We start from the raw sequence: 27,958 nt of genomic DNA on the forward strand, positions 1-27,958 counted from the left end.
TGGCCTTGGGTTTTGTCTCTATCTTCTTGCGTTACTAGTGATCACATGCAAAATAAGACTCCTCAGAAACAGCTTTAACCATAAACCAAAAAAAAAAAAGTAACTTAAAAATATGAAAAGCCTTCCACTGCCTTCTCTGACTCAAAGTTTCAGATGTGTTGCACTTGAACTTGGGTAACTGTAACCACAGTCAAGAGTGGTGTCACACTGTAGAATACACCTTTGTATCACTGCAGCAAGGTGAGACATTGAATCACTGGAGGTAACTGCAGTTGTTCGACAAAATGGCTCATTGTATGCATCCTGGTGCTTTCAAAGTAACATTTAATTTTGCTATGAGTAATTACATATATTCCCTATGGTATACACTGTATGCTGTGACGTGTTTTTTAATGTTTAATATTCTAATGATAAAAAATAAAATATAAACAAGCAGAGTGGAGCCAGGACTAAAGATAAGGACAGAAATATAAGACATTTCCCTTTGTAAACATAGATGAAAATTAAAACAGATGATATGTTCTACGGCGATGAGTTTCATTTCAGGCTTTTTTCGAGACTGCCGTTAAAACTGGCGGGGTCCTTTTACGTCACTAAAGCCGACGCCAGTTAGCTTTAGCTAACATACACGCTGCGGTGACTCGAGTGGTGACCGAGGAATGAATTAATGGTTGTGCCGGCTAAACGGAGACGTTATTTTAACTTTTAGTGATTCGCCCGGACAAACAGTCAAAAGCGGTTGGTCTGCGGTGTTGACCGGACATGTGGAGCTCAGGCCGCCGTGCCCTTCAGGATCTGCTCAACCAGGCTGCTGTCAGGAGTTTGTCTCTGACTCCTGCTCAGGTCAGTGTCGCTGCACATTTTAATCAGACATCACTGTGTTGTGTTGAATATACGTTTTGCATATACAGTCCTATAATATGGTATATTGGAATGTGTCTTGTATATCATCAATCAGAAGCTCCTAACCTACTTAAACTAAGTTGGCATGATTTATCAACAACCTGACTGACACTTTTTTTTCTAGTCACAACTTGACTCGTTTTGCATCCACCTTTGACAGAGACATACATATTGATAGGTGGTGGTTGGTATGTTTAGGAAGATAAAACCCATATTGCTGCACTTTTATAACCTCCATCATTCTCAAGTACAGCTTTTTCTTTTGCCAGAGAGCCATAACAACAGGGACAGCAGTAATGAACCCACATAAATAAACTTTCGACAGGCTACAAGTCACTTTGGTAAAAGACGTGTCTCTCACGTGGCCATGACAGCAGACTGTCAAGAGTGTGTGACATTATTTCGGTGCGCTTGATGTCTCCATAGAATACAGTCGTGGTGGAGCGATGGTGGCAGGTGCCCTTGTCCAAAGTGGGCAGCCCGCCGAGGCTTCACCCTCGAAGACACAGAATCTACAAGTTGGTTGAAGACACCAAAAACGCTCCCAGTGAGAAGATGGAGCTCATTCTAACTCAGACGGTTCCGAGTGAGTATCTTCAGGGCGTTTGACAGATCAAATAGGCAACGAATTAATTCGGAGTTGTCAGAGGAAGCAGTAAAATATATCAAAGGAATGACGACTTCAAAAATAACTGGTCTTTTTTTTTTTTTTTCCTTTGCACCATTCAAATTTCTTCTTGGTTTCTTCTGACAGAGCTCGGTGGGCGCGGAGACACAGTGTTTGTGAAAAAATCAGTTGGCCGAAACAAGCTGCTGCCCCAAGGTCTCGCAGTGTATCCATCGCCAGAGAACAAACAGATGTTTTCTGAGGAGCTAAGAGTGTGTACTGCACTATAGTATTTCATTTATTTTCCCCCACATATTAGACTGCAGAGTTTAGCTATTGTGTTTTTTTTTTTTTTTACACACACAGCTTTTGCGTGAGGGGAGGCCGGAGGACAGAATCCAAACCCGCACTGGACAACTGGTGAGTCTTTGTCTACTCAAGTTATTTGATAAGTTGACTGTCCTCGCGACCAGGCTCTTCTGCCTGAGTCGTAGTTATTAAGAAGTGAAAGGAACAACAGACTAACAGCTGTCAGTTTTTCTTTTTCAACGATTTCCTGGTGTTTTTACAGACAGTTGAGTTCCTTAAACGCTCCAAGCTGAAGATAAATAAAATGCCCTCTGAAGAATTCCAGCTGACTAAAGAGGTCATCTGCAGACAGTTTCTCAAGAAGGTATGTCAGTCTTTGGCTTCATATCCACATTTTCTTCTGTATTTCCCCTACATTACATTATCCAATCAAAACACTGAGAAATGTATTGATTGACATTCAGTAAGTGCTTCTGTAGTCGTTGTATTGACTTTAATAAAAACTTTCCCTAGCTGGGAGTTGTTGTGCCACCTCATGCACTGAGTCTTCCACTTGAGCCAATCAAGGACTTGGGTGACTATTGGTGTGAAGTTACGGTAAGAAATGATCTTTTTCCGTGCATCACGTGCATGTAGCTCTAGGCTATAGATGCCTTTTTATTAGGTAGTAGAAGCTGATTCCGAACAACTAGCAAATAGTTAAAAATGTTGCAGATGAGTGTTTATCACATGTGGGTAATGTATGTTGCAAGAAAAAAAAAAAGTTTTTATATTCTTGGAAAATGCAGCCACTTATAACAAAGACTTAACTTTTTCTGGAAGGAGTTACCTTGGAGTTTTATTAATTTTTCACCATACCCCGAAAGCACCTTTTTTGTGTCACAGTTGACTGAAGCTGCATGGATAATGTATAAAAACAACCAAAAAGCTAAAAAAAACAGTAGCAGGCTTTGCTGTTGTTCCGCCAGAATTCTTATTCGTAATTTTTATCTTCCAGGTTAATGGCATAAACACAGTTCGCATCCCCATGTCACTGGTGCCGTACGAAGACTCGTCTGCAAGTTATCAGAGGCAGTTGAAAAGAAAAAAGCTGGAGCAGGCAGCCGCAGACATTTCAGAGGCCGCTGATGAGGGTGACACTGTCGTGAAGGCAGTTTTGGATGCAGCCATGGAGGCTGAGGCTGACAAAGACCCTGAGAGTCGCGATAGTGAAGCTTCAGCCTCAGCAGGCACTTCTGCCGCTGAGGAAACAACAGCCTCAGCTACGCAGACCCCTACAGCACCACCAAGTGACAGCCAGAAAAAAGATTAAGGGACTCCGAATGAAGACGTCCACACAAATACAGTGGATTGTGTTTACCTATAATACACATTATATTAATACACTCTCATTTTAGGACCACTGTATATACAGTGTTTCATATGGTGAAAAATGAAAGATTATCTACTGCCTCTGCAGGCTGAGCTCCCACAATGTAAGTTAAAAAAAAATTGATGTGAAGCTTCTTAGAACCTTTTGTAAAGGTTTTACATCAAAAGGAAAATGCAGTGTGCATGGTGGGGAACTATAGTGGGATAACCTGCATTTTTTTTTCTTTTCTTATTTTACCATATGTAACACTTCCACTGCATCATTGTGATACTAGTAATAAATAAAACTGCCCTGTGGCCTTCAAAGGTACGGAGCCAGGAAAGGAGAAGTTTTATCGATCAATTTTAACTACAGAACACGTATAGCAAAAGTATAAGGTAAACAGAAATGGTCTTTCCCAGGGTTGGCCAACTAATTTACCACTTCACACTGATGTCATCATCTGAATGAAAAGCCATTAAAAAAGTGTGGGGACATTTGAAGCAATATGCACCTTTACATCCATCTTGTAGATAGCAGATGCCTGCAATATTCTCCAGAGCTGGAGAGAATGGCAGTGTTTGGTTTCACCCCTGTTCAGTTCATAACATTTTCCCTTAACAAAAGTATTCAGCTCATCTAAAGCACACTGGCAGTGGACAAGCCACGTACAGATATTCCTGATTGGTTTTGATAGAATTTGCCTCAAACTGGAGCAGCAGAAAGAAACATAGTAAAAACCCCCTCTCAACCAGCTAAAATAAAATATCAGCTTCAAATTAAATAATTTCCCATTTTGGGAATCTCGAGGATCAGGGACTCAGGATACTGTAAAGAGCTATTATTGGGATTTTCGAGCAAAGTACTGAACCTGGAAGATGCATGCTGGATTCAGCTAAGTGGAACTGAGGTAATGCTCCTCTTTAATGTTAAAAAAAACAAAAAACAGATGGTTCTCTAGCCTGATCACTAAAAAATTTAAATGCCTGTTTGGTTCTCTGGCAATTTTTTTTTATTAAAAAAAAAAAGACAATAACCACAAATAAAAATAGTGGCCACACAGATATGAACAACCTTTACGAGCAAATCCAACATGTTTGTTTTCCAACATCTTTATTTCTCATTACAAAGTTGTTGAGTCAACGTATAAATATGTTTTATGCATATGTCACAGCTTTATAATGACTCAAGTTCTTTTCTCATTATCAACGGCAACATTTTACTAATATTAGTATGATTGCCAGAGAACCAAGCCATTTATATAGGGACATCACAAAAAAAAAAGAAAAAAGTCTTACATCAATGTTCATGATCATATCAACAGAAAGCACACACATTCAAAGGAAAACATTTGTAATGGCCATGTCAGGCTCACATTACTGACGAAAGTAACCTTAAAATCACAGTTACACTGTTATATGTGGGTATAGGACCAGTTAAGAAAAGAAGAGAAATTACTGTTTATTTATGGTAAACTACTGTCAAAGGAGAGTTTAATGGCTGTAACTGGAGTTTCGATGTGGGAGTAACATTTAAACAGCTGACCAAAACAACTATTGATTATTAACAGTTCAACACAAATGCAGGATGGAGGACAAGAGGGAAACTCTGTATTAACGTATGTATATGGTTTTTTTCCCCCCAAACACAACCTTCTCTTTGTTTGGGAAATCTGGAAAGTTCTACGCTACTTTCTGATGCAGGGTTTCCACATGCCACCAAGAGTCCAGCGTGTGACATTTAGAAACCATATTTGGCCTGGGTCTGCCGGCGGGTTAGCTTGTTATCCGCCCAGCTGTTCTTCAGCTCCAGCTCACGTTCCTTTGCCTGAAAGAGAGATGATCCAGCGTCTGTTGTTATTAAATTTCACGTGCTGTAATTTGGAAATACTTCTGACAAGATATCAAGGGAAAACCTCTCTTTAGAGAAGCCAAAAGCCTGAGTGAGTACACAGACAAATTCAAGCTCTGAATAAAAACTAGCTGAGCGATGCAAATAAATCCCCATCCCTGTGCACTCATCCAACACTGAACACCGTCTGTGGTGTGTACAAATAAAATGTGTGATGTAACAACTCTCAGCATTAATCACTGAATAGCCAATTCCTCTGAAAGTTAAACAAGCACAGTTAAGAGAAACTCGGCTACTTTTTTTTGCTTGTTTGATTGGCTTGAAGTTTTTTTGCAGCTTACTGTACAAACTGCAGGCATACAGTAGTCAATCAAGGCTTGAGGTTTGTTCTGTACAAACAAGCATGGCAGCCAACAGCATGGAGCTGGATGTGTGCAGACATGTCACACTGGGAGCACAAACTCCTGGTATGTTGGGAGAGAAACTCTGACTTCCATCCTGCTCTGTATCTCCTTGAAAAACCAACTGAAAAATCATGTATGAAGTTCAAATTTTGCTAAGTCAGTCTTGTAACTATAAGCTCTTGCCTTTGTTACAATGCTCTTTGCATTTGCTTACATTATTGAAGAATTTCAAGGGCTACACTGACTTTTCTCTGTTGATCCAGATAATTAGCAGAAGAAAACACCAACAACTCTGGACAAAAAGGTAATAAAATTATTTTGGTGGTACAATATTTACAAGATAATCCGACCAATATGCCAATTTCAAACATCAAGTGGAGTCCTGTAAAGGCCCTGATGTACGTCTGAATAGACATCAGCGCAGACATGAACACATCACGAAATTTACATCACAAAGCTTTAGCATTACTCACCTGGTGAATGAGATATGTTATCTGGTGCTTGCGCCGCTGTTGTCCTGTAGGTTGTTCTCCTTTTTTCTACAGGAAAATAGGGAAAAAGTAGTTGTTACATAACAAAACTATTCCTTCTCATAATTTTTTGACAGTCTTATGTAAGTACTAGCTTATGTGTCCACCCAGTGAAACCTTTGTGCATGTTTTATTTCTTTAAAAAACTTGACAAGACTCTTGTGAGGGATTCGGACATGCATGGCTCGTATGCTTTTTGACTTGCATGAAATCAATCTTGTAACAGCTTAGTAAATACAAAGCCCATCTGCATTTTGTAGTTTGGTAGAAACCTCAAAAAATTATATGACCAAAGCCACATCGTTCATCTTGAATGCTCGCATTAGAGAAACAAGAACATCAAACTTTTTATGGCTGGAGGCCTTTACATGTTTCCAGTCTCAACTGAGTGTTAATTAATAATAAGCAAAAACATACAACATCCTGCCCCTCTTCAATGAAAGACTTAAGAAGCCCCCTGCAACTGAGCAAAAACCTCAACATAAAACTGAGAGCAACCTCACACCCAACCCCGTCAGTTCTGGCCCTCCACATGCAAAGCTTGAAACCAACACGCTGCTGTGACAGAGATCAGGTCACCTTGCTGAAGGACTGGCGGCTCTGCTTCTCTTCTGTCATGCTCTTGGTCATCCACTGCTGGTTACCACTCAGCTGGTCGTCCCCTTTGATTTCCAGAAACTTCACCTCCTCTTTGCCTCTGTTTCTTTTCCCCTGCAGCCGCATGAACTGAGAAGTAAAGGGAAAAAGGATCATTGAGTCACACTGTCACAGTCCCATTTCACATTTTTTTTTTAAAATTAGGGGCTATTGTTGACCTTAGGTTGAGGGAACGAAAAAGACCAACACAAGCATGACAACATGCCAGAGGGCAGCTGCAACATTAGAACCAATTAATGGAAAGTATGGAGTTTTATGGCATCTATACAGAAAAATTTTGTAAAGAAGCAGCACATTTCTTACCGCTTCATCATCAAACATAGCAGAGTGGCCAGGCTCTTCAGCCTCCTCTGACAATCCGGGGTTAGGATCTTGGTAGTATGACTCATTATAGTATTCCTGCCCAAGGAAAAAAAAAATTGTTCGGGGATGTCACTCGCATGGGGATTGTTCTCTTTTGTATACATCACTACAGTATGAATGCCTGAAGATATAAAGGCTATGCCTTGCATGTGGCTCTGTAGCCTTTAAGTACATTTATGTTGTATAATTAATGCACTTGAACGTGCACTCGTATTTTTGAGTGTGACACATTGCCATCTGTGTTGTATATCTGTGGTATGTGAATAGATAATGTGCAAGAGCATGCATGCTTCAGAGGTCAAGGTTTCCATGACTGCATTCAGATCATATTAGCATACTGTTTATATGACAATCCAGCTCTTCCAAGAGGATTGGATTGGCCTTCATTCTTAAACAATTCAATTAAAAATGTTCTTGTAAGGTCCTGATGATTGGAAAACATTGTAATCTGAATCTAAAGCCAGTCAGATGACAAGTCAGGTCACAAGGTTATAAGGAACTTTATAATTCATGGTTACCTGAGGGAAAGCCTCTGGGCCTGTCATGGGCTGGTGGTACTGAGAATATTGACCTCCCCATGCACCGACTCCCTCTTGGCTCCCCCCAAAGTCGAGAGGAGCATCTGACTGACCAGGCTCATCAGCAGCTGCGATAGGAAGAGGCTCCGCAGGGGCTCCTGGCTCATGGTCTAAGCTTGGGACGACTGCGGGGAGGATCTGGGAGCTTTCACCTAGGGAGAAGTAGTTCTGTGGGGTTATGTCCTCCTCGTTATCCTGGTCGTCGGCGGCTATTTGTCTAGCCAGCTGCAGGGCGGCTGACTTTGCGGCAGCTTTGATAGCAGAGGGAGACGCACTAGAACCAAGCAGGCCTTGAGCTGGTGTTCCAGGCTTGGGTCCCTTGGGTTCTTGCCGTTTGGTGAGCGCGTGAGGAATCAGGGCTCTGTCTGTCTCCTTCAATGTCAGGTTTTTCGGTTGTGGTAAAAGGGCAGCCAGGCCTGAGCTTTCACCCTGGAGTTGACGAGATATGAATGGAAAGGGGAAGTGTGAGTTCAGGGAATCACTTTAGCATAATACTGTTGGTCTACTATGCAAACGGGATAAAATAATATATTCTGTGTCACTGAGTTCCTCTTTTTATGTATTTGTAGCTTTATCAACGGAGCAGAAAAGTGCATCAGAGGAGACACAAAAGAGGGAGGTAGAAGAGTTCAATTTAGGCCATGCCATGGGTGTGTGTCTGCAGTGTGTGCAAGTGTTGACATGCAAAACTTTCTGGATGATTTATACTTCAGTGTTTTTTTTTTTTCAAATAGAAACATTACATCATGTGTACACAATCCTTTAATGTGATTGTGAGAAGGTCACACATGAAAGGTGAATTATTCCTGTATTACCTGGGATAGAGAGATGAGGTGACATTGTATTCTGACTCCTGTCACAGGGAGATTTTCTTACCTGAGGTTGTAGTTTCTTTCTTGCTGGTTCATCATCATCAGAGTCTGACTGTGGACAACAAATACATAGATTATGAATTATAACGAGATTACATATCACAAGACCTACAATACGTATAAGCAAACGGTCGATCCGACTCAGTACTCACATCCTGTCTCTGGATCTGTGGCACAGTGATCTTGACAGGCTCTGTTCGCTTCCTCGGTTTAGGCAGACTAGAAAACAAGCCCCCTTTAGTTGGTTGAGGATCTAAGTCATTGTTTGACGTGCTGTCTCCTGCTGAAGGGTTTGCTTTTGTCTCCTTGCTTGGTCCATCGTTTCTTCCTGCAGATCCTGGTTTTTTAGGCGCAGGCAGGAGTGAGAAGAGCCCTCCTGCGCTGACTCTGCTCTCCTGTCCGGCAGAGGTCGAGGTTTCTTCGGAGTCACTCTCATCACTGCTGCCATAGGCGACTAAAGACATGTCTGCTGATGTTATTAAAGATTATTAATTCACAGTAGCTTGTGGACATGGATAACCCCTTCCCCTGGATTTGGTCTCAAGAAGCCGGCTTTCCGAGGAGCTGACTTCAATTAAAGGTATGATAATCTTTGATCAATATAGCCACAGTGACAATGAAGTAATTCCAGATGGAGTTGTAGTATCATGCAAAACACAGCAGGTTAGAAGAGGGCCTCACAGTGAGCTCATGAAATGAAAGGACTGTCCCAACTTCCCAGTGCCAGCTAATGTTAGCTAGGCCGCCGCAGCAAACGATATTAGCTAACCGACCACTTCTTGCTTAGTCAAATTAAATTCGTCTCAGAAGTGTTACTGAACATCGGTTGATGCAGCGGTTATATTTTTACACCACAACGGCGATTTAATACGGTGTTACACCAACAAATATATCCAGTTAGTCCCTAGACTCCATCAAAACATTCGCCTCCATCATTCATGATTGAAGAAACGTCAGTTGCGCAGCTTTCTGCGCAGCCTCTTCTTCCTTACCCGTCTATTTTCAGATGCTAACAACGTACCGCCCCTACCGGACCGAGTGTGCATCAACATCAATTTACAGTATGAAAACTCTAATTCACCCTTCGGTGAGCTGAGGTTGAACACTTTTTTTTTTTTTTTTTTTTTTTAAATTGCATGTTTTAGCAAACGAAGTGGAGTTTAAATTCTACAACCAAAAACACATGGTGGGTATATTATGAGCTAATGTCAGCATTTTTAGACTACTATTAGGCCAACTAAATCATAAATGAATTAATAAGTTTCTACCTCGCAATTTTATTCCTGGCAATGTGGAAAAAGCTTTGCAACACCATTTAGGCCTTCATGTCAGAAAATTAAATTCACAGAAAGGCTCATTTAAGAGTTCGCTGAATAAATAAAACATGAAAAATACAAGTAATTAAAAGCATTCTTTTTGGTTTCTGCTCAGAATTTTATTAGGATGGTGAAGGGTGTGTTAGGGACACTGCTGAACTTAATAGTTTCAAAATTCTGGCTATCACCTGTTGATGATCCACCCTAATATTCTGCAACTGTAATAGCAATTCGACAGTATTAAAGATTGAAATCAAGGCGCAAAGCTAGATCATAATTTCTTCAGAAAAACAAATAAAAAGAAATAGCACAGTAACCATCTAACTCAACTCACTACCTTTTTTACATTACAAGTAAAGCACGGACATCCAAACAGGCTAATTTCTCCTGATTGTCTGCATCGATACCATGTATATATGGCCATGTGTATATGGGCAAAAGCATGTGGACACTTTTTTGCTTTTGTGTACAGTTCATTTTTTACAACTTTGTGGGAACAGTTTGAGGAAGGTCCTTTCCTATTTCAACATTACAAGGCCTCTGTACACAAATCAAAGTCCATAACAAAAATTAGATGTTCAACAATCATACATGGGTCTAATGTTTTCACTGTAATGTCAACTTTACCTGACAAAGGAGTGATCTGCGCCTATGTGGGATTGATTTGGAGACCATCAGATATTAAAAATGCTGAGAGTATATTCCTTCTCAGCTCTTTCTACAACTGGTTTACAGCTATGAACTGTAGATTATAAAGGATAGATTTATTTAGTCATAAGAACAATTGATAAGAAGAATGAAAAAGGGGAATGTTTGGAGGATGGCTCACCCGAATATTGTTCATTGGTTGCCCCACCTTTACCAGATGACCTTTTTGATATGTCTCTTGCTCCACGCAACCTATAGGTCACTGACACTGCAATGTAGCTGTGCTGTTTTTCTGAAGAAACTGTACTCAAGTGTTGCATTCATATTTTTGGTTAATTTGAGACTTTACTCTATTGGACATCAGCTTGAGCTGTGCTGTTGCACTAGCCACAACTGGGTCTAAATCAGCCCTACACAATATTACCATTTTTATCACTAAGCCCAAAATTACAGAAGTGCGAGATGGATATAAGCCCTGAGCTAACGGGCCAAAAAGTAAAACAGTAAAACAGAGATTGTTGCTTTTATTCTTTTATCTCATAAACTAATTTAGATTCATCTCAGACTCAAAACTTCACATGGCCCTTCCCCACAGTTTTTAAACGTTTTCGACATTTAGATTTGGGAAATAACTGTTACAACACCATGTCTTATGTCTATTCTACAAATTACTATCGCTATGAACTATGATTGAAAATTTGTTCAAAAATCTGCATCAATTAAGCAGAAGATTAACTGACATTAGAAGGGCAACCTGATCTTGAGCCTCCATATTGAGTGTCAGAATCTAATTTTAAGACCTTTATTATGTAAGTTTTATGTAAGGTGAATATTCCTAAATTAATGCGTATTTAAATTTATAGGCCCAGGTATTTTTAAAGTGTGATAAACTTGCACAGAATGTACAGATAGTGGGAGGAACGGGGGGTTAATGGGGGCCCAACAGTTTTTTGCACAGGTGCAAGTTCATCCAGCAAGTTCATCCAGCCATGTAAATTAAGCCCCATTCACCTTTCGGTGACTAAAGGTATATGCATTAGAGGAAAAAGTGTTTTTTTTTTAACTGAAATTTCCTCTCAAATATAACTCCTTCACACCATCAAGTTAATATCTTGATTTACTGACCGCTTCTAAATTTGGTGGCGTTATTTTCTACGTGAGAAATTCTCAGTATGAGTCAACAGGGGCGCTAACTGTGCAACTTCGTCAGGTACTGGGGGCGCGTCTGCAGAGGGAAGCGGGTTTCAATTTCAAACCCAAACAGTCCGAGGGACGAGCCAGTGTATTGTGGGATAACGTGTAAACCAAAGTGTTAGCTCGTCTAAGAAGAATTTGTAACGTTATCCAAACACACACCAGAACGGTGTCGCGATCACCGGTCGTGGTTACACAGAATCCGCTGAAGAAAAAAAAAAAAAAAAAGTCGCCCGCCGCGTCTTCGCTCCAGTTTTCCGCGCCTGGTCAATTTGGATGACAAACCGACGCTTGGCTTATTTGTTGCAGGTGTTGACCAATCCGGGTTCTGTACCACATTAAAACTACCACTGTGTTTTAATCACACATATATCTGACATAGCAAGCCATTTCTGCAAGAAACATGCCGAGGTCCAACAGGCAAAAGGAATACAAACCTGGAGATCTTGTATTTGCTAAAATGAAGGGGTATCCGCACTGGCCTGCGAGGGTAAGCACCCGACGTTAAATTTTCTTGTTTCCAGCTTTAGGTTTGGTCTTCATTTCAGCCCGTGTGGCTGCCTGCTCCTATCACTTGTTTACCTGCGAGGCCTAACATTAGTTAGCTACCATGAGTTAGCCTAGCTCGGTCGTGTTAGCTAAACGTTTCCCAGCATCCATACACAGCTAGCCCAACTGTAGACAGTTGAAAATTTCTTTCGGGTGATTCATCGTGTCGGCAGACACCTCAGTACCCTGCACGGCCAACTAAATATGAATTTTGTCGCTAGCTGCCCCTTTCCACTAACGCTGCTTTTCATGTGCCGCTTCGGTCTCCCGGGGGGCCTGTTGGGCTAATGTTAACTTTGAGCTTCACCGTTTAAAAGAGCAGTTGGGTAACAGAACGTAGGCTCCAAAGTAACGGCCATGTCACACACAGCGGTAACGTCTGTCCAGTGGCAAATGTTATCTTAGCGATACAGTTGGGCCATTGACACGAAGCCACGCTGTAACTCAGCTAAGTGTTCAATAAGTTTTAAGTTGGGTTTTTTTGTTTTGTTTTGATGTTTTGTTTTGGGGGTTTTTTTTTTTAGTAACTGTTGCGTTACAGACTACACATGGCTGCTTGTGTAGTCATATGCTCTGGTACTTTGTAAACATGCCTGCCTGTCCACGCTTGGTCTGAGAGGTGACGGTGTTTCTGCTCTTAACGTTAAAATCACTTACATCACGTTAAACGTTTGGTCCAGGCTAATAAAAACGGTGGTATACCACCATAACGTAATGTCTATCCGGTCCATTTACACACAGTAGCCTAACATTTCCGTGAGTGTTTCCTAATCATTCAGCATGGGAGAAAATGTGAACTTTGTTATACTAAGTTTTGCTCTAAAACGTACCCTCATTCAGAGTTTGATGAATACAAAATAAGAGGAAAAAGGTGTTTTGTTTTTTGTCTTGTTTTTAATAATTTTTTTTTTTTTTTTTTTAAATAACCAAAACAGTTTTGAACTTGCACTACACCGCACTACAGCCAAAATTAAAACGGAAAAATGGTGAAACCAAACAACAGGCAATCCCCAACCACAACTGGCATTTACAGTTGAAAAGGAAGCAGTGGATTGCAGTTTAAGTCCGTTTCTGTTTCTGATGCAGCAACCATTCATACAGTTAAATTATAAGATTTATGGCTTCCGCCCATACAAAAATTCCCTTTTGGTTTATTGACAGTGCCTATAAGTAATAATGAATTTGTGCTATCACCCAAAATAATGAAGTGAGTGCCTGTGGCTCTTCCCTCCTTTTCTCAGTCTTATCTGCCGTGCCTCATCTCAGCAGGCTACAGGCCCTGCCCCACCTATCCTGACACAGTGGCCCTATCTGGGAATGCCAAAAGGCCTGTCTGGCAGGAGGTCTGGCAGAGGCAAACGGAAGCCACGCTTGGCCAGCGTAATAGTGCTTTCCTGTGCCTTGGTGTCTTTTTAAAACACAAATAAATATTTGCTGTGTGGCGGAGCCAAACAGTGCACTGCAGGGATGTCAAATATGAGAGGGGAAGCAAAAAGCAGAGTGACCCTTGCTCTCATTGGACCCATTTGGAATTAAATTAGAGGGGATTTTACAGTAGCGAGTAAGACCTCATCACGCTAAGATAACTCCATTTTGTTTCATGACTCTCCAGCCGTAAAAGCTTAATTTAGCATTAAGACCCCGCATGTTAGTTCACTAGTGAATTTATGGAAAGTGAATGGCCAAACAATTTTTATAATCAAGTAACTGTTGAAGTCATTTATCAAGAAAAAGTACCAAATATTTTCTGCTATTTTCAACCTGCTCAAACATGAGGATTTGCTGCTCTTTGGTCTTTTATCATTCTAAATTTAATATTTTGGAATTTTGGCCTGTTGGTCTAACAGAACAAGCAATTGGACAATGTTACCTCGAGCTCTCACAACTTGTGATAAGGCTTTCTTCTCTATTTTCACTCTTATTATTTATTTTCGACTATATGTTTAATTGATTAAAAGGGAAAGAAATCAACAGATTAATTGATGATGAAAATAATCTATTCAGGCTGAGCCTCAAAATGGCATGCTTTAATGCTATGAATATATGTTCCAGCTCTGAATATTTTTACCAAAATTAGTTGTTTAACTCGTAACATCGTTCAGAATACAGGACACTTTCATTAATGTGACAGTGATACTGAAGTCCTGTGTTTGTCACAACAACAGCATTAAAACCTACTTTTGCGTTAGTGTTTACTTCATTATCCTTTTACTATCTAAAGCGTTGCAAGGATTTTTGGACTCATCAATATGCTTTTTTTAAGAGGCTGTGCTCTTAATTCACAGATTGATGAGCTACCTGAAGGAGCAGTGAAGTCGCCCTCGAACAAATACCAAGTGTTCTTTTTTGGAACACATGAGACGTGAGTAGTTTAATTCATTATTTCAGTCTTACTCCAATTGGAGCCTAAACAGTGGCAGAAACTTGAAGCATTTGAAAAAATTAAGCATCCTACTTGAATTAATTTTTGCCATTTGGGAAATACCAGTTACTGGTGCAAGTTTTACATTTGTACAAAGATTTTAATTTCATATTTCTACTAACAGTAGTTTTCGTAGAAATGTTTATTGGTTTAGGTAAAGTAATGCAATTATACTGTACATTTGAAGGTCTATCAATACATCTTTTCAGCTACTGGCCAGATTATCATTCAATTCCATATATATATATATAGAGAGAGATAGATAGATAAATATAGATATAGCTATATAGATAGATACATAGATAGAAAGATAGAGATATCGATAGAGAGATAGATATGGGTGTGTGTGTGTGTGTGTGTGTGTGTATATGTGTGTGTGTGTGTGTGTGTGTGTGTGTGTGTGTGTATATATGTGTGTGTGTGTATATGTGTGTGTGTGTGTGTGTGTGTGTGTGTGTGTGTGTATATGTGTGTGTGTATATGGGTGTGTGTGTGTGTATATATGTGTGTGTATATGGGTGTGTGTGTGTGTATATATGTGTGTGTGTGTGTATATGTGTGTGTGTGTGTATATGGGTGTGTGTGTGTGTGTATATATGTGTGTGTATATGTGTGTGTGTGTGTGTGTGTGTGTGTATATATGTGTGTGTGTGTGTGTGTGTGTGTATATATGTGTGTGTGTGTGTATATATGTGTATGTGTGTGTGTGTATATATGTGTGTGTGTGTGTGTGTGTATATATATGTGTGTGTGTGTGTATATATATGTGTGTGTGTGTGTATATATATGTGTGTGTGTGTGTGTGTATATATATGTGTGTGTGTGTGTGTGTATATATGTGTGTGTGTGTGTGTGTATATGTGTGTGTGTGTGTGTGTGTGTGTGTGTGTGTGTGTGTGTGTGTGTATATGTGTGTGTGTGTGTGTGTGTGTATATGTGTGTGTATACTACACACACGGTCCCCAGAGAATAATCTCTAGGAATTTTGGTGACACATTGTTAAATCTAAATTGTCCTTAATCCACACTTTGTCCAAAACAAGTTATCTTAAAATGGGCAGAATTGTCACTGAATTGTTTATGTTGATCAAGCAATGAATCACCTAATCAATTTAATCACTAAAATATATAGTGATGAAATGTAATATGTTGTCATCTGTCCAAATATCAGAATAGGCACAAATTGTGTGCTTGACTGGATGAGTGTGCATATTTAGAAAAATGATTGAGTAATGTTTGACTATAGGGCATTCCTGGGGGCCAAGGATTTGTTCCCGTATGATGAATGTAAGGAGAAGTTTGGAAAAGCAAACAAGAGGAAAGGCTTTGCTGAAGGACTCTGGGAGATCGAGAACAACCCTACCGTCACGCATGAAGGTTACGAGGTGGGTCGATTTTTAGGATAGAGCCCAGATGTTACGCTGTATTGACTGTCAGTTTGTTTTACTGTTCTGCGAGCACAACTCACCTTAGCCTATTCACACACTCATTGACCTATTAGGGTGAAAATATGATGGGTCAAACAGGGAAACTTACTGGATTATATGTTTGACATTGTCTTGTTTGGAAAAAGATGACCTCAAGGTGTGAGCACAGAGATGTAAACAAATATGGGCGACACATTAGAAACACTTAGACTTTGCTGTGTGGTCTTTTGTGGTTCCAGTCTTTGATTTTACTTTCACTAATAATTAAATATCTGCCTTTAGTCATCGAAGAAGGACAATGCATCAGAAGGAGCAGGGGATACAGGTAGTTCTGAGAAACCAGATGCCGAGGGTAGCAGTGATGAGGATGAAGGGGCCCTGGTCATCGATGAGAAGAACGAGAGGGGAGGAACCAAACGAAAAGCAGAGGAGTCCACGGAGGTGAGCTTTCTGTTGTACACAGTCCAAGCAGAGAGCTTCATAGTTGGTTCATTGCAGAGCCACCTGTCTCTCTGACACTTCCTAAAACCTTTGGTAGGCATCTCCCAAGCGGCCGAAGGATACAGGAGCAGAAGGTGACTCTAAAGTAGACAGCAACAAGTGTAACACAGAGGCCAAGCTCAACGATGTGGCTGGACCCAAGGGAACTGCTCCCTCCTCACAGAGCGAGTCAAAACCAGAGGCCCAGGAAAATGCTCCTGCAGGAGGCCAGCTAACAGCAGATAAGGTGAGAGACTCTGCTTATCAATGTTGTTTACCTGGGAAAGTATTAGGACTCATTGTGGGCTTAAAGGACCATAATGATGATACCACACACTTTTTTTTGCCCACAAACTAAAAAATTGTGTGGAATGTACATTATATGTCACCATTTAATTCAAAGCAGCTACTGTTTGCAGTTCATGCCAGTAAAGTATGAAAAACCCAACTGCTGAGCCCCAAACTTTTTTTAGGTCAGTAATCCATAACAGTGAACATTTAGTTTGTGTTTTAGTTGCATTCATAAGCTTGTGTGAAGGTCTGACCTTTGAGTACTTGATGCAAAAAAAAAAAAAAATACCGTCTACTGGCCTAATTATAAGATGACCCTACTTACAAGACAATACCACTATCTAGCACCTGTTTTTGGAAAAATATTTTCTGAAGATACAAAAAACTTTCAGAGTAGTTCTGTTGGGAAAGTTCCCCCAAGATACCAATAGAGAAGCTTCAAGCTTTATGTCTTCTTCTGTAAAAGTAAAGCATTTAATACTTCCATTGAAGTAGAACATAAATCTAACATTTGTGCAGCATGTCTCTCAGTCGCACATTAGGGCTGTCACTTTTAAATCTCAAATTTCAAACATTCATTCGGATTTGGGGGGGGGATTTATTATTTGAGCTGTAGTGACCTGTTTGAACTCAAAATTTACAGTCTTCAAGTGCAACAAACCAGTTGAAGTAGTTTACCTTGTGATCCAGCAGAGGGCGCTCTAAAACTTCACTATCAGCTTGACTTATGGCATGCCCTCCTGACCTATCAGTAAACTAAGCTAGTAATGTTATATTGATTGCGACAAAAATGGAGGACACTAGCGAGCAAAGCCATCCTGAGCAGACAATCACAAACCAGAGCCTCTGAGAAGTAGTTTGTGGAAGTATTTTGGGTTCTATGCCTTTAAAGCTGTAGTGACTTTGTACAAAGCAGCTGTCTTAAACTTCAACGACCACAAATCTGCAGACTCACCTGCTAGCTTAACGCCCAAGAGTGTTAGCAGAGGCACCATAGACTAGCAGAGCAACCGCAAGTGTACAACCTTGTCTGATTGCCTATTAGTCGACACACTCAGCTTCAGCAGGCCCCTTGCTAGAAGCTCGTAAAAATGCCATCACCAATAAGATAGCAAGATTTTATATGCAGGGATATGTGGCCCAGTGGTATTGTTGGAATTCATTCAAGCCAATTGCATGATATTTCAAATTCGTCAAACTTGATTTCTGGAAAAAGTGACAGCCCTATCACACACTGACACACACACTCTGGTCAGGTTCTTGGAAGCGATAAGCAAGGACTTTAGGAGATTTTTACTCATTAGGAATTTATTTCCTCTGTGACAGAAAAACATGTTAGACTGGGCTAACGAAACACTTTAGGGCTGGCTAACTCTTAACAGACACACTATAAACAGTTTCATATTTGTGCGATTTTAGGTACTTTCATCTGCTAGTTGTTGTCAAGTCAAATCCAGAAGTAAAAATGGTATACTGTTATCATGGATGTTCACTAAAGGATTATTTTATCTTGGCACTTCTTTGCATGAAACAATTTCTTGGATGGCAACCAATGCGCCAGTCTTGTAGGTGGTCAATTCCAACAAGCACTTGAATGCATTAACACTGAAACTTTAAAAAAAAAAAAAAAAAAGTTAAAACCTGTTTCAAGTCAGTTGCAAGTTAATTTTCAGTGGCTGCATGGAAGAAGTAACTCATCTAAAAAGCCATGGGTTTTTTTTCTTAATCCGCTTGTTAAGTATATAGATACTTAAGGACTATATAAAATACATTGTGAAAATTAAATGTATATGTACTGTTGTTTGTAGATTGTCAGTGATACTTTAATGAAACAATAAGAGAGATTGTAATAATACCTCTAATTGCTCTCGGCTCTTCTCCTTGCAGCCTGTGACAGATAGTGCTTAACGTCAACTCCCAGAAGAAAACCAAGAACCTTTGACGCTTCTCTCTGGAATTTAAGCATCAACATGATTACCTGCAGGATGCCAGATTTCAGCTGTTTAATTAATAGGAGAATTTTAAAAAAAAACCTAAGTGTTTGTATTGAGAGACAAGCAATCCTCATTTGCCATTTTTGGGATATCATATATCCCAGAAACAAAAAGTTTGCTAATCTGATTTCAAACAATTGAACTGAGCACTTTAAGGCTCATCTATGAATGGGATTTTGGTGTGTATATATTTTTTATTTCTAAGTGCAATTACATAATTACAAAGACTAAATGCTAGGTGTCAAAATTTTTCAGTTTAGAGGGGGAAAAAACGCTGAATATATAGTTAATTAAATTTAAAAAAAGAAAACATTTAAACCAAAAAAATTAAATTTATTTGACAAAGGCTCCCATTTGATGGTTTTAAAACGTAGATATTGTACAGGAAAAAGAACAAATTTTCATGCATGCTCTCAGCTTTAGTTCATAAATTACATATTTTACTTCCATTTGTTTCACCTAGCTTCTCAGCCTCATCTAAATCATTTATTCACTCGTTGGATATATGAGTTGCACTTTCAGAACTTTTTTTTTTTCATTGCCCCAATAATCATTGACTAGTTCACTATGAACACAGGTTTTGTTGCATTGTAGTATGCTCCATTGCAGGTGACCAAATTATGTTAATTAATTGCACAGGATCCCATATGTGGCCTACTTGGCTTTTGAACGTATTGAATATGTAAACCCCCTTTGAGAAGAACTATTTTAGGAAACAGTTATTTTGTAAACCCCTCTGTAACTTTCTTTAACCGATGATGTGCATTATTAAAAGCAGAAAGACATTCCTGAATGTTGTTGTATCTGAGCTCGGTCTTGAAACTTTTCAAGTCAAGGTGGAGTAATGGCATTTTTGAGGGGAAAAATTAATAGTCGCCACTTTTTCTGAGGGAATTATCTGGTAAACTCAAATCCATCAACTCAACTCTCAGTTTCATGTTGTTTATAATTTCCCATTTAGCTCACATTAATGCTGCCATTGCTTGATACTGGAGATGTCATTGTGAAGAACACTTAATTGGATTCAGTAATTTGTTGTGCCAAATATGTTTCTTATTCAGCTCTGAAATGTATAGCTGACATTGTTAATACCAACATATGATCTACACAAATTGTGTTGTTTGAGAGAAATTGAATTGAGAGAGAATCTACAGATTGAACAATCTGTAAATCTTAAGTTTCTGACCTTTTGGTTTCTGACCCTCCTAACTGGAATATGAGTCTGTTTTACTTCAATGGTCTTATTATTTTGGCTGTGAAACAAAGTTGTGATGTTTTAAAGATGTGTATTATTCAAACAGTTGTTTTGACAACATTTTGGTCAATACGTGGTGTTGTTATTTTCCTCTGTGTAATTTTTAAGGTTCAAGTATATTTAAATACTTGGCCTTTCACCATGTTACTTGGATGTCCTAGTCATTGCTTCAGTGTTCTGTATTTGGCAACGTGAGCCCACAGTTTATCAAAGTATGAACCTTAGGGAAATCACAGCTCTTAAAAGTGAAAATATTTTTGGTTGTTGTGTCTAAGATGGCCACAATTCTATCACTAAACCACTGATTTAAAAATATGAAATGCTCCAGGTGCCCCACTCAGATCTGAAGTTAATTCCAAGGTATAATTTGGTATTAAAGTGTAATTCTTGGTTTAGCTTTCTGTGTTACTTTTGGAAGCTGCCATTCATCTTAATCTGCTGCTTAGTTTACTATTGTAGTTGCCAGTCCATTTAATAAACCTGTTGATTACAAAAACCCCTTGTTTCTGTCATGTTTCTAACCAAGAAGGCCGGTTTGTTTGTTGTAAATTATTCACTTCCTCAGGCTGGAAAGCACCTAAAGAAATCTGATCAGATGACCACCAGGGCTGTCTGCAATTACTTTTCTCTCTTTTGAGTCATACAGTACTTTCTGAACCGCGTTGTTGAGACTCCCTGGCTCCCAAAGTTTCAAGCAGGGAAAAATCTACGTTTCAAACCAACCAAACCCAACTAATCATTTCACATCCCATTTTTCACTCTTACCAATGCATGAAACTAATGATGGCACCTTTTTGTGCGCGTGTGTGCACTTGTCATAAATAATTTGCTCCCAAGAGAGGCTCACGGCACAGCTTGGGGCTTTAGGCTGTGATAGCTGAACTAGTTTTGGTGTTACATAACATGTCCTGACAGGGTTTTATTTGCCAAGGGGTTTGGTTGAGTATGGGTATTTTAAATACAGTGTTTGAGTGGCGACACTTTTACATCATTTTTTTTTTTTTTTAGTGGTGATGCCGGAATGCTAGTGCATCTAGTTCACAAGATTCATGACCACTTCTTTGTGCTTACATGTTTGGTTGCTGGTTTTCAGAAACTGTAGCCTCTTGTCTTGTGATACAAGATTGCTAAAAATATCTCCCAGTGTTATCACAGCACCACTATAGTATTGTAATAACTCACTGTATCTGCATCCATGGGCGTCCCAACATGGAATAAGGAGCCTATTTCAGCAGTTCAACCGATCCAGATTTTACAGATGAACTGCCATGGTCATTACAAATGTGTTTAGTAAATACAAAGATGCTGCAGTATAATTCAAGACTTGGCCAAAACATCATAGATGCAGATGGGATACCAGAAAAAAGCTTCAAATGAGCGTCAAAATAACTGTCCTCCATATCTTTTTTGTTCCAAATGTTACATATTTCCTTTTAATTAATTAGAACTAAAGTGTTAAACAGATGGTACAATGAAAGCTTATGAATGAAAATATAAGAAAATAAAAAGGACAAGAACGGTAAAAGAAAAAGATGGCAGATAAGATGTCAAGTGTTTTTGAAAAATGCAATTATAGCATTTAATTGTGTAAATATTAGTTTTTATGAAGTAAGGTGAAGGAAATTTGCAAAACTGTAAACATGGGTTTTTCTCTTCTTTTTTAAAAAAATATAACATTTTCCTTTTAAAGCTTTAATATTAGCAATGAAGTTCATCTTTGGGTATTTACATTCATAATATGACATCTTAAACCACCACCTTTAAATTGTGCTTAATGTTTTGAAAATGTCACATAAAAATCTGTACTGCGACATACAGTATACAGCAACTTTTTTTTGACAGTAATCGAAATGGAAAGAAACTGCATTCCTTTTCTTCTTTCCACCTCTGCCATATATTTCAGATGTATAGCAGTGTTGATGAAGTAATTAGAAATAATGAGTAGTTTGAATACTGAAAAAAACAAAAAAGGTGAAACACTTGTTGGATTGATTCAGTAATCTGTACACTCACTCTTAAACACTGAAATTTGACTTTCTAATATGAGGTGGCTGCATTCTGAGAACTGAGCATGTGATCTAGCGTTGTGCACTTTGACAGCTGTGCCAATGCAGCAGTAAAATAATCTACTTCCAAAAGAATTTCTCTTTAGAAGTTATCTTTCCTCTCTGCCGGTCATTTCAAATATGCTTATTATTGCATTTTGACTTAGTGATATGTAGACGTCCTTTAAGTAGTTTGTGGTCGGAACACGCCGAGGCGCAGGGCTAACGTGCAGTGGGAGCCATCTTGCTGTCAGTGGCCCGCGACCTGCCCACATATCAATCCCCGATCCCTGCACAGTTGGGCAACCGCGTCTGCGTGCCGCCAGGTCGCGGCCTCCCGTCCAGTAGGCGGTGCTGCCCGCCAATGCTGGCGGTGTCGGCACTGCTAACTGCTGCATGTGACATTGACATCAACAGAGGGTAACATCCTTTTGCGTGTCGCTAACTTCGTTTTCTTTTACACTCACGCTTTTGCTATGGGGGTTTATTGAAAAAGACGGGTACCAGTCCCGTTTGAATTTTTTTACGTGTTTCGGGAAATAGTGGTGTATGTTTAGCGGCTCTGTAACACAACGTTAATGATAGCTACTCCGCGGGCTAACGTTAGCCTAGCCTGGTTAGAGTGTTGTCGGTGGAGACCTTTTCGTAATAGCGTTAACGCGCAAGCCCTGATTCATTTTATCCCTGCAGCACAATGAGGCTAACCAGTCTCCTGTCGATGGCAGTCAGGGTTGTTGTGCCCAAAGACTACCGGTACGGCACCAACAGACCGTGGACGGCGTCTGCTAAAAGGCTGAATCCTCCGGGGAAGAAGAGGAGAAAGGTGTTTGTGGAGCCGATAGCACCAGAGGACTGGTCTGTGCTCAGAGGGGACATGGTGAGAAAGGACAGCCTTTTCTGAAACGAGTAACTTGAGTCATGTTTTATGTCCCTGAGGGAAAGAGCCAAGTAAAGTCTTAAAAAGCAAATTACAAGTCGTTCAGATTTCTGAATGCTGACCATTAAAATGATAGATCATTTGGATCATTTTCCTTTCAGGGTTGTGTCTTTTTTTTATATAGCACACCTGTCAACAGCTGGTTGACACATCTTGAGTCTTGAGTGCTGACTTTTGTTAATTCTTCTTGTGAAGTCTGACTCGAGTGTGAACAGCCGTGACAGGACAGGGCGGCAGTTAAAATGCAAGGGTCGGAATAACACAAGCATATCACCTTAGTGTAAATTTTCAGGAGGCTTTCAGTGCTGTTTAAGATTTTGTGAGACCCTTACCACTTGGATCAGCCTCAACAATACAATACAGCTTATGTAAGTCTGAAGGGAACTAGTTTTTAGAAGAAGGAGTACAATAACTACATGTCCCAGCTCGCAGTTGTTTACTCGTATTTTTACATTAGTAAAGTTTTAAATACTGAGCCCGCTTCAATAGAATATTTTTAAATGACGAATTACAATTTTCACATAAGAATTGACAATTTTTCCACATCATTAATAAAGCTGATGCTAGTAGTGTTAGAACTACAATCATTTTGTTGTAGCCACAGCTTTTGGCCCAACCTGGATTGATTTTAAAGCAAGTGGTGGATGAAAAAATCTTCATACAACATCGAGTTAAATATCTGCTTTTGTTTTTCAGGTCGAGATTCTGTCAGGGAAGGACAAAGGGAAGCAGGGAAAAGTTATCCAAGTCTTCAGACACAGAAACTGGGTTATCCTGGAGGGACTAAACACAGTAAGGAAGTAATGTCTCTCTCAGAGAAAACTCAAAAGACTTTGCTCATAGGATATTTACTTATATATCTCCTATAACCACTAATTCTTTTTTTTTTTTTTGATCAATTCAACAGATTAGAAGCACTTTCTAGTGCTATTGGTACATTATTTAGTAAATCAGCGTGTACAAGTTGTTGAGGTTGAGAAGATGAAAAGCTTACGGTATATGTCTACACAAAGTTCTGATATGCCAACATACGTTTAAAACAAATCTGCCAATCTTCTCATCTCACCGAATCATATCTCTCATCATCATTTTTCATGGCCCAGTGTATTTATTTTTTACCTCCACCAGATGGAGCCAGATGTCTGGGATCAAGGTTGTCAGGGTGCAACCGCTGACAAAGTGCACCATTAAAAAGCCATTTCGCCACCACCAAGTTGGAGAACTGTGAACTCTTGTTTTCTGTGTTAGCATCACAGGTATGTCGGACGAACTCAGGATTATCGGGGGACCTACATTGCCAGTGAGGCTCCCATCCTGCTGCACAATGTCACCCTCATTGACCCCTCCGACAGGTACGGCAAGACCTGCGACAATGCAGTTAGGGCAATCAAAGGACTAATTGTTTTTTTTTTCTAGATGGTCTTTCATTGTTATCTGCCGCCCTTAGTACTGTAGTTTGCCCTGAAGTTAAAACGACAATTCCTGGTGTTGATATGGTAAAAAAGCATTATGAAAAACCGTGACCAACACGAAGAAACTACGAGGTAAACTCTACTTTTATGAGTCTGTTTGGGGAGAACGTTTTGTGACAAAATCTGCTGAATTATTAGGAATTTTTCATGACAATCTTCAAAATACTTCTGAATGTTAAAACACAATTCGGTGTTATATAGATAAATGCACCTGATCTTTCGTGTCTCATCAGACCAATTTTGACATATTGATATTGATCTTCTAGGAAGCCCACTGAAGTAGAGTGGAAATTCACAGAGGAGGGTGAGAGAGTCCGTGTGTCTGTCAGGACAGGTCGAATTATTCCTAAGCCTGTTGTGGAGCGACGAGATGGTATTGTGCCAGAGCAGTGGAAAGGTAGGGGGGTGTCTGTGTGTGTGTGCGCATGTATGTGTGTGTTAGTGCGTGTCTGTGTGTGTGTCTGTGTGTGTCTGTGTGTGTGTGTGTGTGTGTGTGTGTGTGTGTGTGCGTGTGTGTTTTAGTTGGGAGGGGTATTCTTCTCAGGGCCCAAAATTGATGCAGTTTATTCCATGTGTAGTTAACATAAAACCAGCTGGTATTTTAATTTTTTTTTTTTTTTCTTTCCGCCCTGTGCAGACTTGAATTCCAAAAATAGGTTTCACAGTGATGCAGTTGAGTTTTTGTTTTACTGTGGAAAAAATGTTGTCTGACCTAGAGGACAGATGAGGAGCACAGACATTTACCAGTGCGGAGCAACCCTCCAACTTGTACATCTGAACACATTTTTGTGTTATCGTTCTTGTTAGATCAAGTTCCTTTTTTTTGACACTGCAGAATAGCTTTTTGTGTTCTGTCCAAATAAGTCTTTACCTTTCAGTTTCATGAGTGTGATTAGAATTACCTAATGCTAAAAAATGACCCAGAACAGCTGTTTGTTACAATGAATGTTGTAATTTTGACCAAAACTTTTCCTTATGAACACATTGTATTTACTTTTCATGATCTGTTAAATTTTTGGATGTGGCCTATTTTTCTCTCCACCTTCATAGATGGTCCCAAAGACACCAGTCCTGAAGACACTCTAGAAAAGACCTATGTACCATCTCTGAAAACCCTGGAGGAAGAGGTCATGGAGAAACTGGGTATTCAGGAGAACAGGCACCATCGAAGGTCCTACTGGTACTGACCAGAGAAATCAGAGACACTAACGCCCGCCATCGTGTTACCCAGATTTCACAGCAACTCTGAAGATACCTTGTTTTCGTGGGAGTCATGCTGACGGACATATCAAAAAGACACCATGTCATGATTGCATGAGTAAGCCTTTTGGACGGTGCAACTGGTGCAACATACAAACTATTATGGAAATGATACCGTTTGTAAAAATGCTTTGAGGTGAAACAGATGTGCAAACAAAGCTGATAACAGATGTGCAACTTATATGTTTCCTGAATCATTCTCTATTTACAGAGGTATCCATTTGTCTCTTCATGTTATAATCAATAAATGTAACATTAAACCCGTCATTTCAATGGAATGTATTTTGCTCTATAATTGAGGTACTTCTTATATTCTAAAAACAATACCACTAAATCACAAGGTATGATATCAGAGTGCAAAGTTTACAGTAGTATTTGAGGCTAAGAAGGCACAGTAAAATAAGCTTTTTATAAAAGCCAACATCAGGAGAACAGCAGTGAATTACACAATTCAGTAATTTCTGTGCCCGAGGGAGTAAATTACTTGACATTTAGTGCTGTAGAATACTTCATACATGCAGTCTGGAAGACTGGAAATGTTCTTGGTATTGGCAGGGTTAATAGTGGTAATGGTTGCAGCCTGTTTGGATCACTCATGAGGCCGAAAATAGTCATATTATTTTACAGAAGCCCAGACATGCTGCTCTCCAAGCTTTTAGACAAACGAGTCTGACTTTCCAACACGTCTGGGAAACTGCGTGGGGAAGGAAATGGCAGGGGAGGAGACTATACAGACTGGATAGTTTCAACAAAGCTCACACTCACCTCATTTGACTTTTCATACACTGGCACTGCATGTTGTTCCTGTGATTAGTGACTGTTTTTTGCATCAGGTTTCAAATATGGCCTCCCCTGTGAATTTATCCCCCACTTTGAAAAATGACCAGGGCATCATGTAAGAAAAAGATTCATACTGTCAAAGGCCACAGAAAAAGGACAATTTAGTAAGATGTACAGTTTTTTTGGTAAGTATTAAGCATAGTTTTTCATAAAATCTCAACTTCATTTTACCACCTTTTTCCATCAAGCCCATCGGTCGCAGTTAAAATGTTCTCAGCTTTTTCACTAGAGTTACACTTAGTAGTACACTTTGCTTACCTTAGCATGTAGCTTTCAAATAATTGACCTATAGAGCCAGTTATTCTTCCCAAAATCCAGCCAGTAGTACCCAAAGTGAAAGTAATTTTCTGAACATTTTAATTTAAAGCCCATGCCTTTCTCCTACATACACATGGGCCCATGTACAAGCAAATATTGAGGGGGAAATTAAGCTGAGACAAGCTAACTCAAAGTAAATATCAATTTATTAAAAAGATGCATTTGGACAGATGCAACTATGTCTGTAGTGACATAAAAACTGATCTGAGTTTGATCACAATCAATTAATATGATGAAAAGAAAAAAGGTGAGAGGACATAGAAAAAAGGGTTGCAACTGTGCTGTCGTCCTTACTACTACCCATCCCAAATGTCATCCATTAAAACGGTAAATTGAAATGTTAACATGTTTACAGCAGCTGTAGAAGAAGGATAGAGCATTAATTGTTCACATACTCCAGTCTCTCCAGCTGGTCGACACATTTCAAACTGGCAACCTCTTAAGTCTTTTCTCGCTTGTTCCCCAAAAACATAAAATTGTGAAATACATATTCAGGGTTTCTTGGATCTCAAAACACCTTTACGCAAGCCACCATGATCCTGCAAAGGTGTTCTCACCGGGAGGACACCAGGGTTGAAATATGTTTTATTAGCTTGTAGTTCATCACGGTAACATGTAGTGCCACTACAAGAAATGATAACAAAGAGTAATGTAATATTAGTCACGGTCACACTCATGATTTAAATTCAGGGTTGAACATCATGCCCTCTTTATATTATCCGGGAGTTTGGGGAGGTCAGCATCCTGAGGAGCAGTTAAATTCTTACATTATTATATTCCTAATTGAACATGGTGGGAATTTTTTTTTTTAGAACAGACTTGGAAAGTTTTAGGAAAATAAATAAACAAAATAAAACAATATAAAATATAAAAAATTAGAAAAAAGGGATTCAATATTTTGTGAATTTCAATCAGAATTATATCCTGGGAGAGTGAAAAAGCATTTAGACCAACAAGTGTGGAGATAAAAATCAATAGAAAATTAAAAAAAAAAAAAATAACTGAATAAATTAAAAGTAAACTGTAAAATTTCCCAGGCTTTTTCAGTGACTATACTCAAAAATGTCTTAGGCAGATGGGGTAGCA

The 27,958-nt window shown here is 39.4% G+C and overlaps 4 protein-coding genes across 6 annotated transcripts; 3 read left to right on the top strand and 1 right to left on the bottom strand.

Moving 5' to 3' along the window:
- The first annotated feature begins 558 nt into the window (after window positions 1-558).
- On the top strand, window positions 559-3,516 carry mrpl9 (mitochondrial ribosomal protein L9). The gene is made up of 7 exons (XM_040121329.1): window positions 559-843; window positions 1,330-1,489; window positions 1,658-1,782; window positions 1,877-1,930; window positions 2,082-2,183; window positions 2,333-2,416; window positions 2,817-3,516. Exons 1-7 carry the CDS (start codon window positions 763-765, stop codon window positions 3,129-3,131), a joined length of 921 nt encoding a protein of 306 aa, XP_039977263.1. The 5' UTR covers window positions 559-762; the 3' UTR covers window positions 3,132-3,516.
- Window positions 3,415-12,417, bottom strand: prcc (proline rich mitotic checkpoint control factor). 3 transcript variants are annotated; one of them, XM_040121326.1, is made up of 8 exons: window positions 12,021-12,417; window positions 8,578-8,891; window positions 8,430-8,477; window positions 7,494-7,982; window positions 6,916-7,011; window positions 6,535-6,681; window positions 5,899-5,964; window positions 3,415-4,997 (listed from the first exon to the last, which is right to left on the bottom strand). In XM_040121326.1, exons 2-8 carry the CDS (start codon window positions 8,887-8,889, stop codon window positions 4,911-4,913), a joined length of 1,245 nt encoding a protein of 414 aa, XP_039977260.1. In that variant the 5' UTR covers window positions 8,890-8,891; window positions 12,021-12,417; the 3' UTR covers window positions 3,415-4,910. The 3 variants fall into 3 exon arrangements, with proteins under 3 accessions (XP_039977260.1, XP_039977259.1, XP_039977261.1); XM_040121325.1 differs by having other exon boundaries at window positions 8,578-8,894; XM_040121327.1 differs by lacking the exon at window positions 12,021-12,417 and adding an exon at window positions 9,418-9,443.
- On the top strand, window positions 11,575-20,475 carry LOC120786143 (hepatoma-derived growth factor-like). Its single transcript, XM_040121330.1, has 6 exons — window positions 11,575-12,073; window positions 14,418-14,494; window positions 15,800-15,938; window positions 16,263-16,421; window positions 16,519-16,707; window positions 18,639-20,475. Exons 1-6 carry the CDS (start codon window positions 11,987-11,989, stop codon window positions 18,657-18,659), a joined length of 672 nt encoding a protein of 223 aa, XP_039977264.1. The 5' UTR covers window positions 11,575-11,986; the 3' UTR covers window positions 18,660-20,475.
- Window positions 20,476-22,331: 1,856 nt separating this feature from the next.
- mrpl24 (mitochondrial ribosomal protein L24) lies at window positions 22,332-25,987 on the top strand. The gene is made up of 6 exons (XM_040120951.1): window positions 22,332-22,465; window positions 22,736-22,922; window positions 23,679-23,774; window positions 24,231-24,334; window positions 24,721-24,851; window positions 25,505-25,987. The coding sequence occupies exons 1-6, from the start codon at window positions 22,410-22,412 to the stop codon at window positions 25,639-25,641; spliced, it is 711 nt and encodes a 236-aa protein (XP_039976885.1). The 5' UTR covers window positions 22,332-22,409; the 3' UTR covers window positions 25,642-25,987.
- Window positions 25,988-27,958: the final 1,971 nt, after the last annotated feature.

The sequence above is a fragment of the Xiphias gladius genome, chromosome 24 (genome assembly GCF_016859285.1).
Source record: "Xiphias gladius isolate SHS-SW01 ecotype Sanya breed wild chromosome 24, ASM1685928v1, whole genome shotgun sequence".
Taxonomy (NCBI): Eukaryota; Metazoa; Chordata; class Actinopteri; order Istiophoriformes; family Xiphiidae; genus Xiphias; species Xiphias gladius.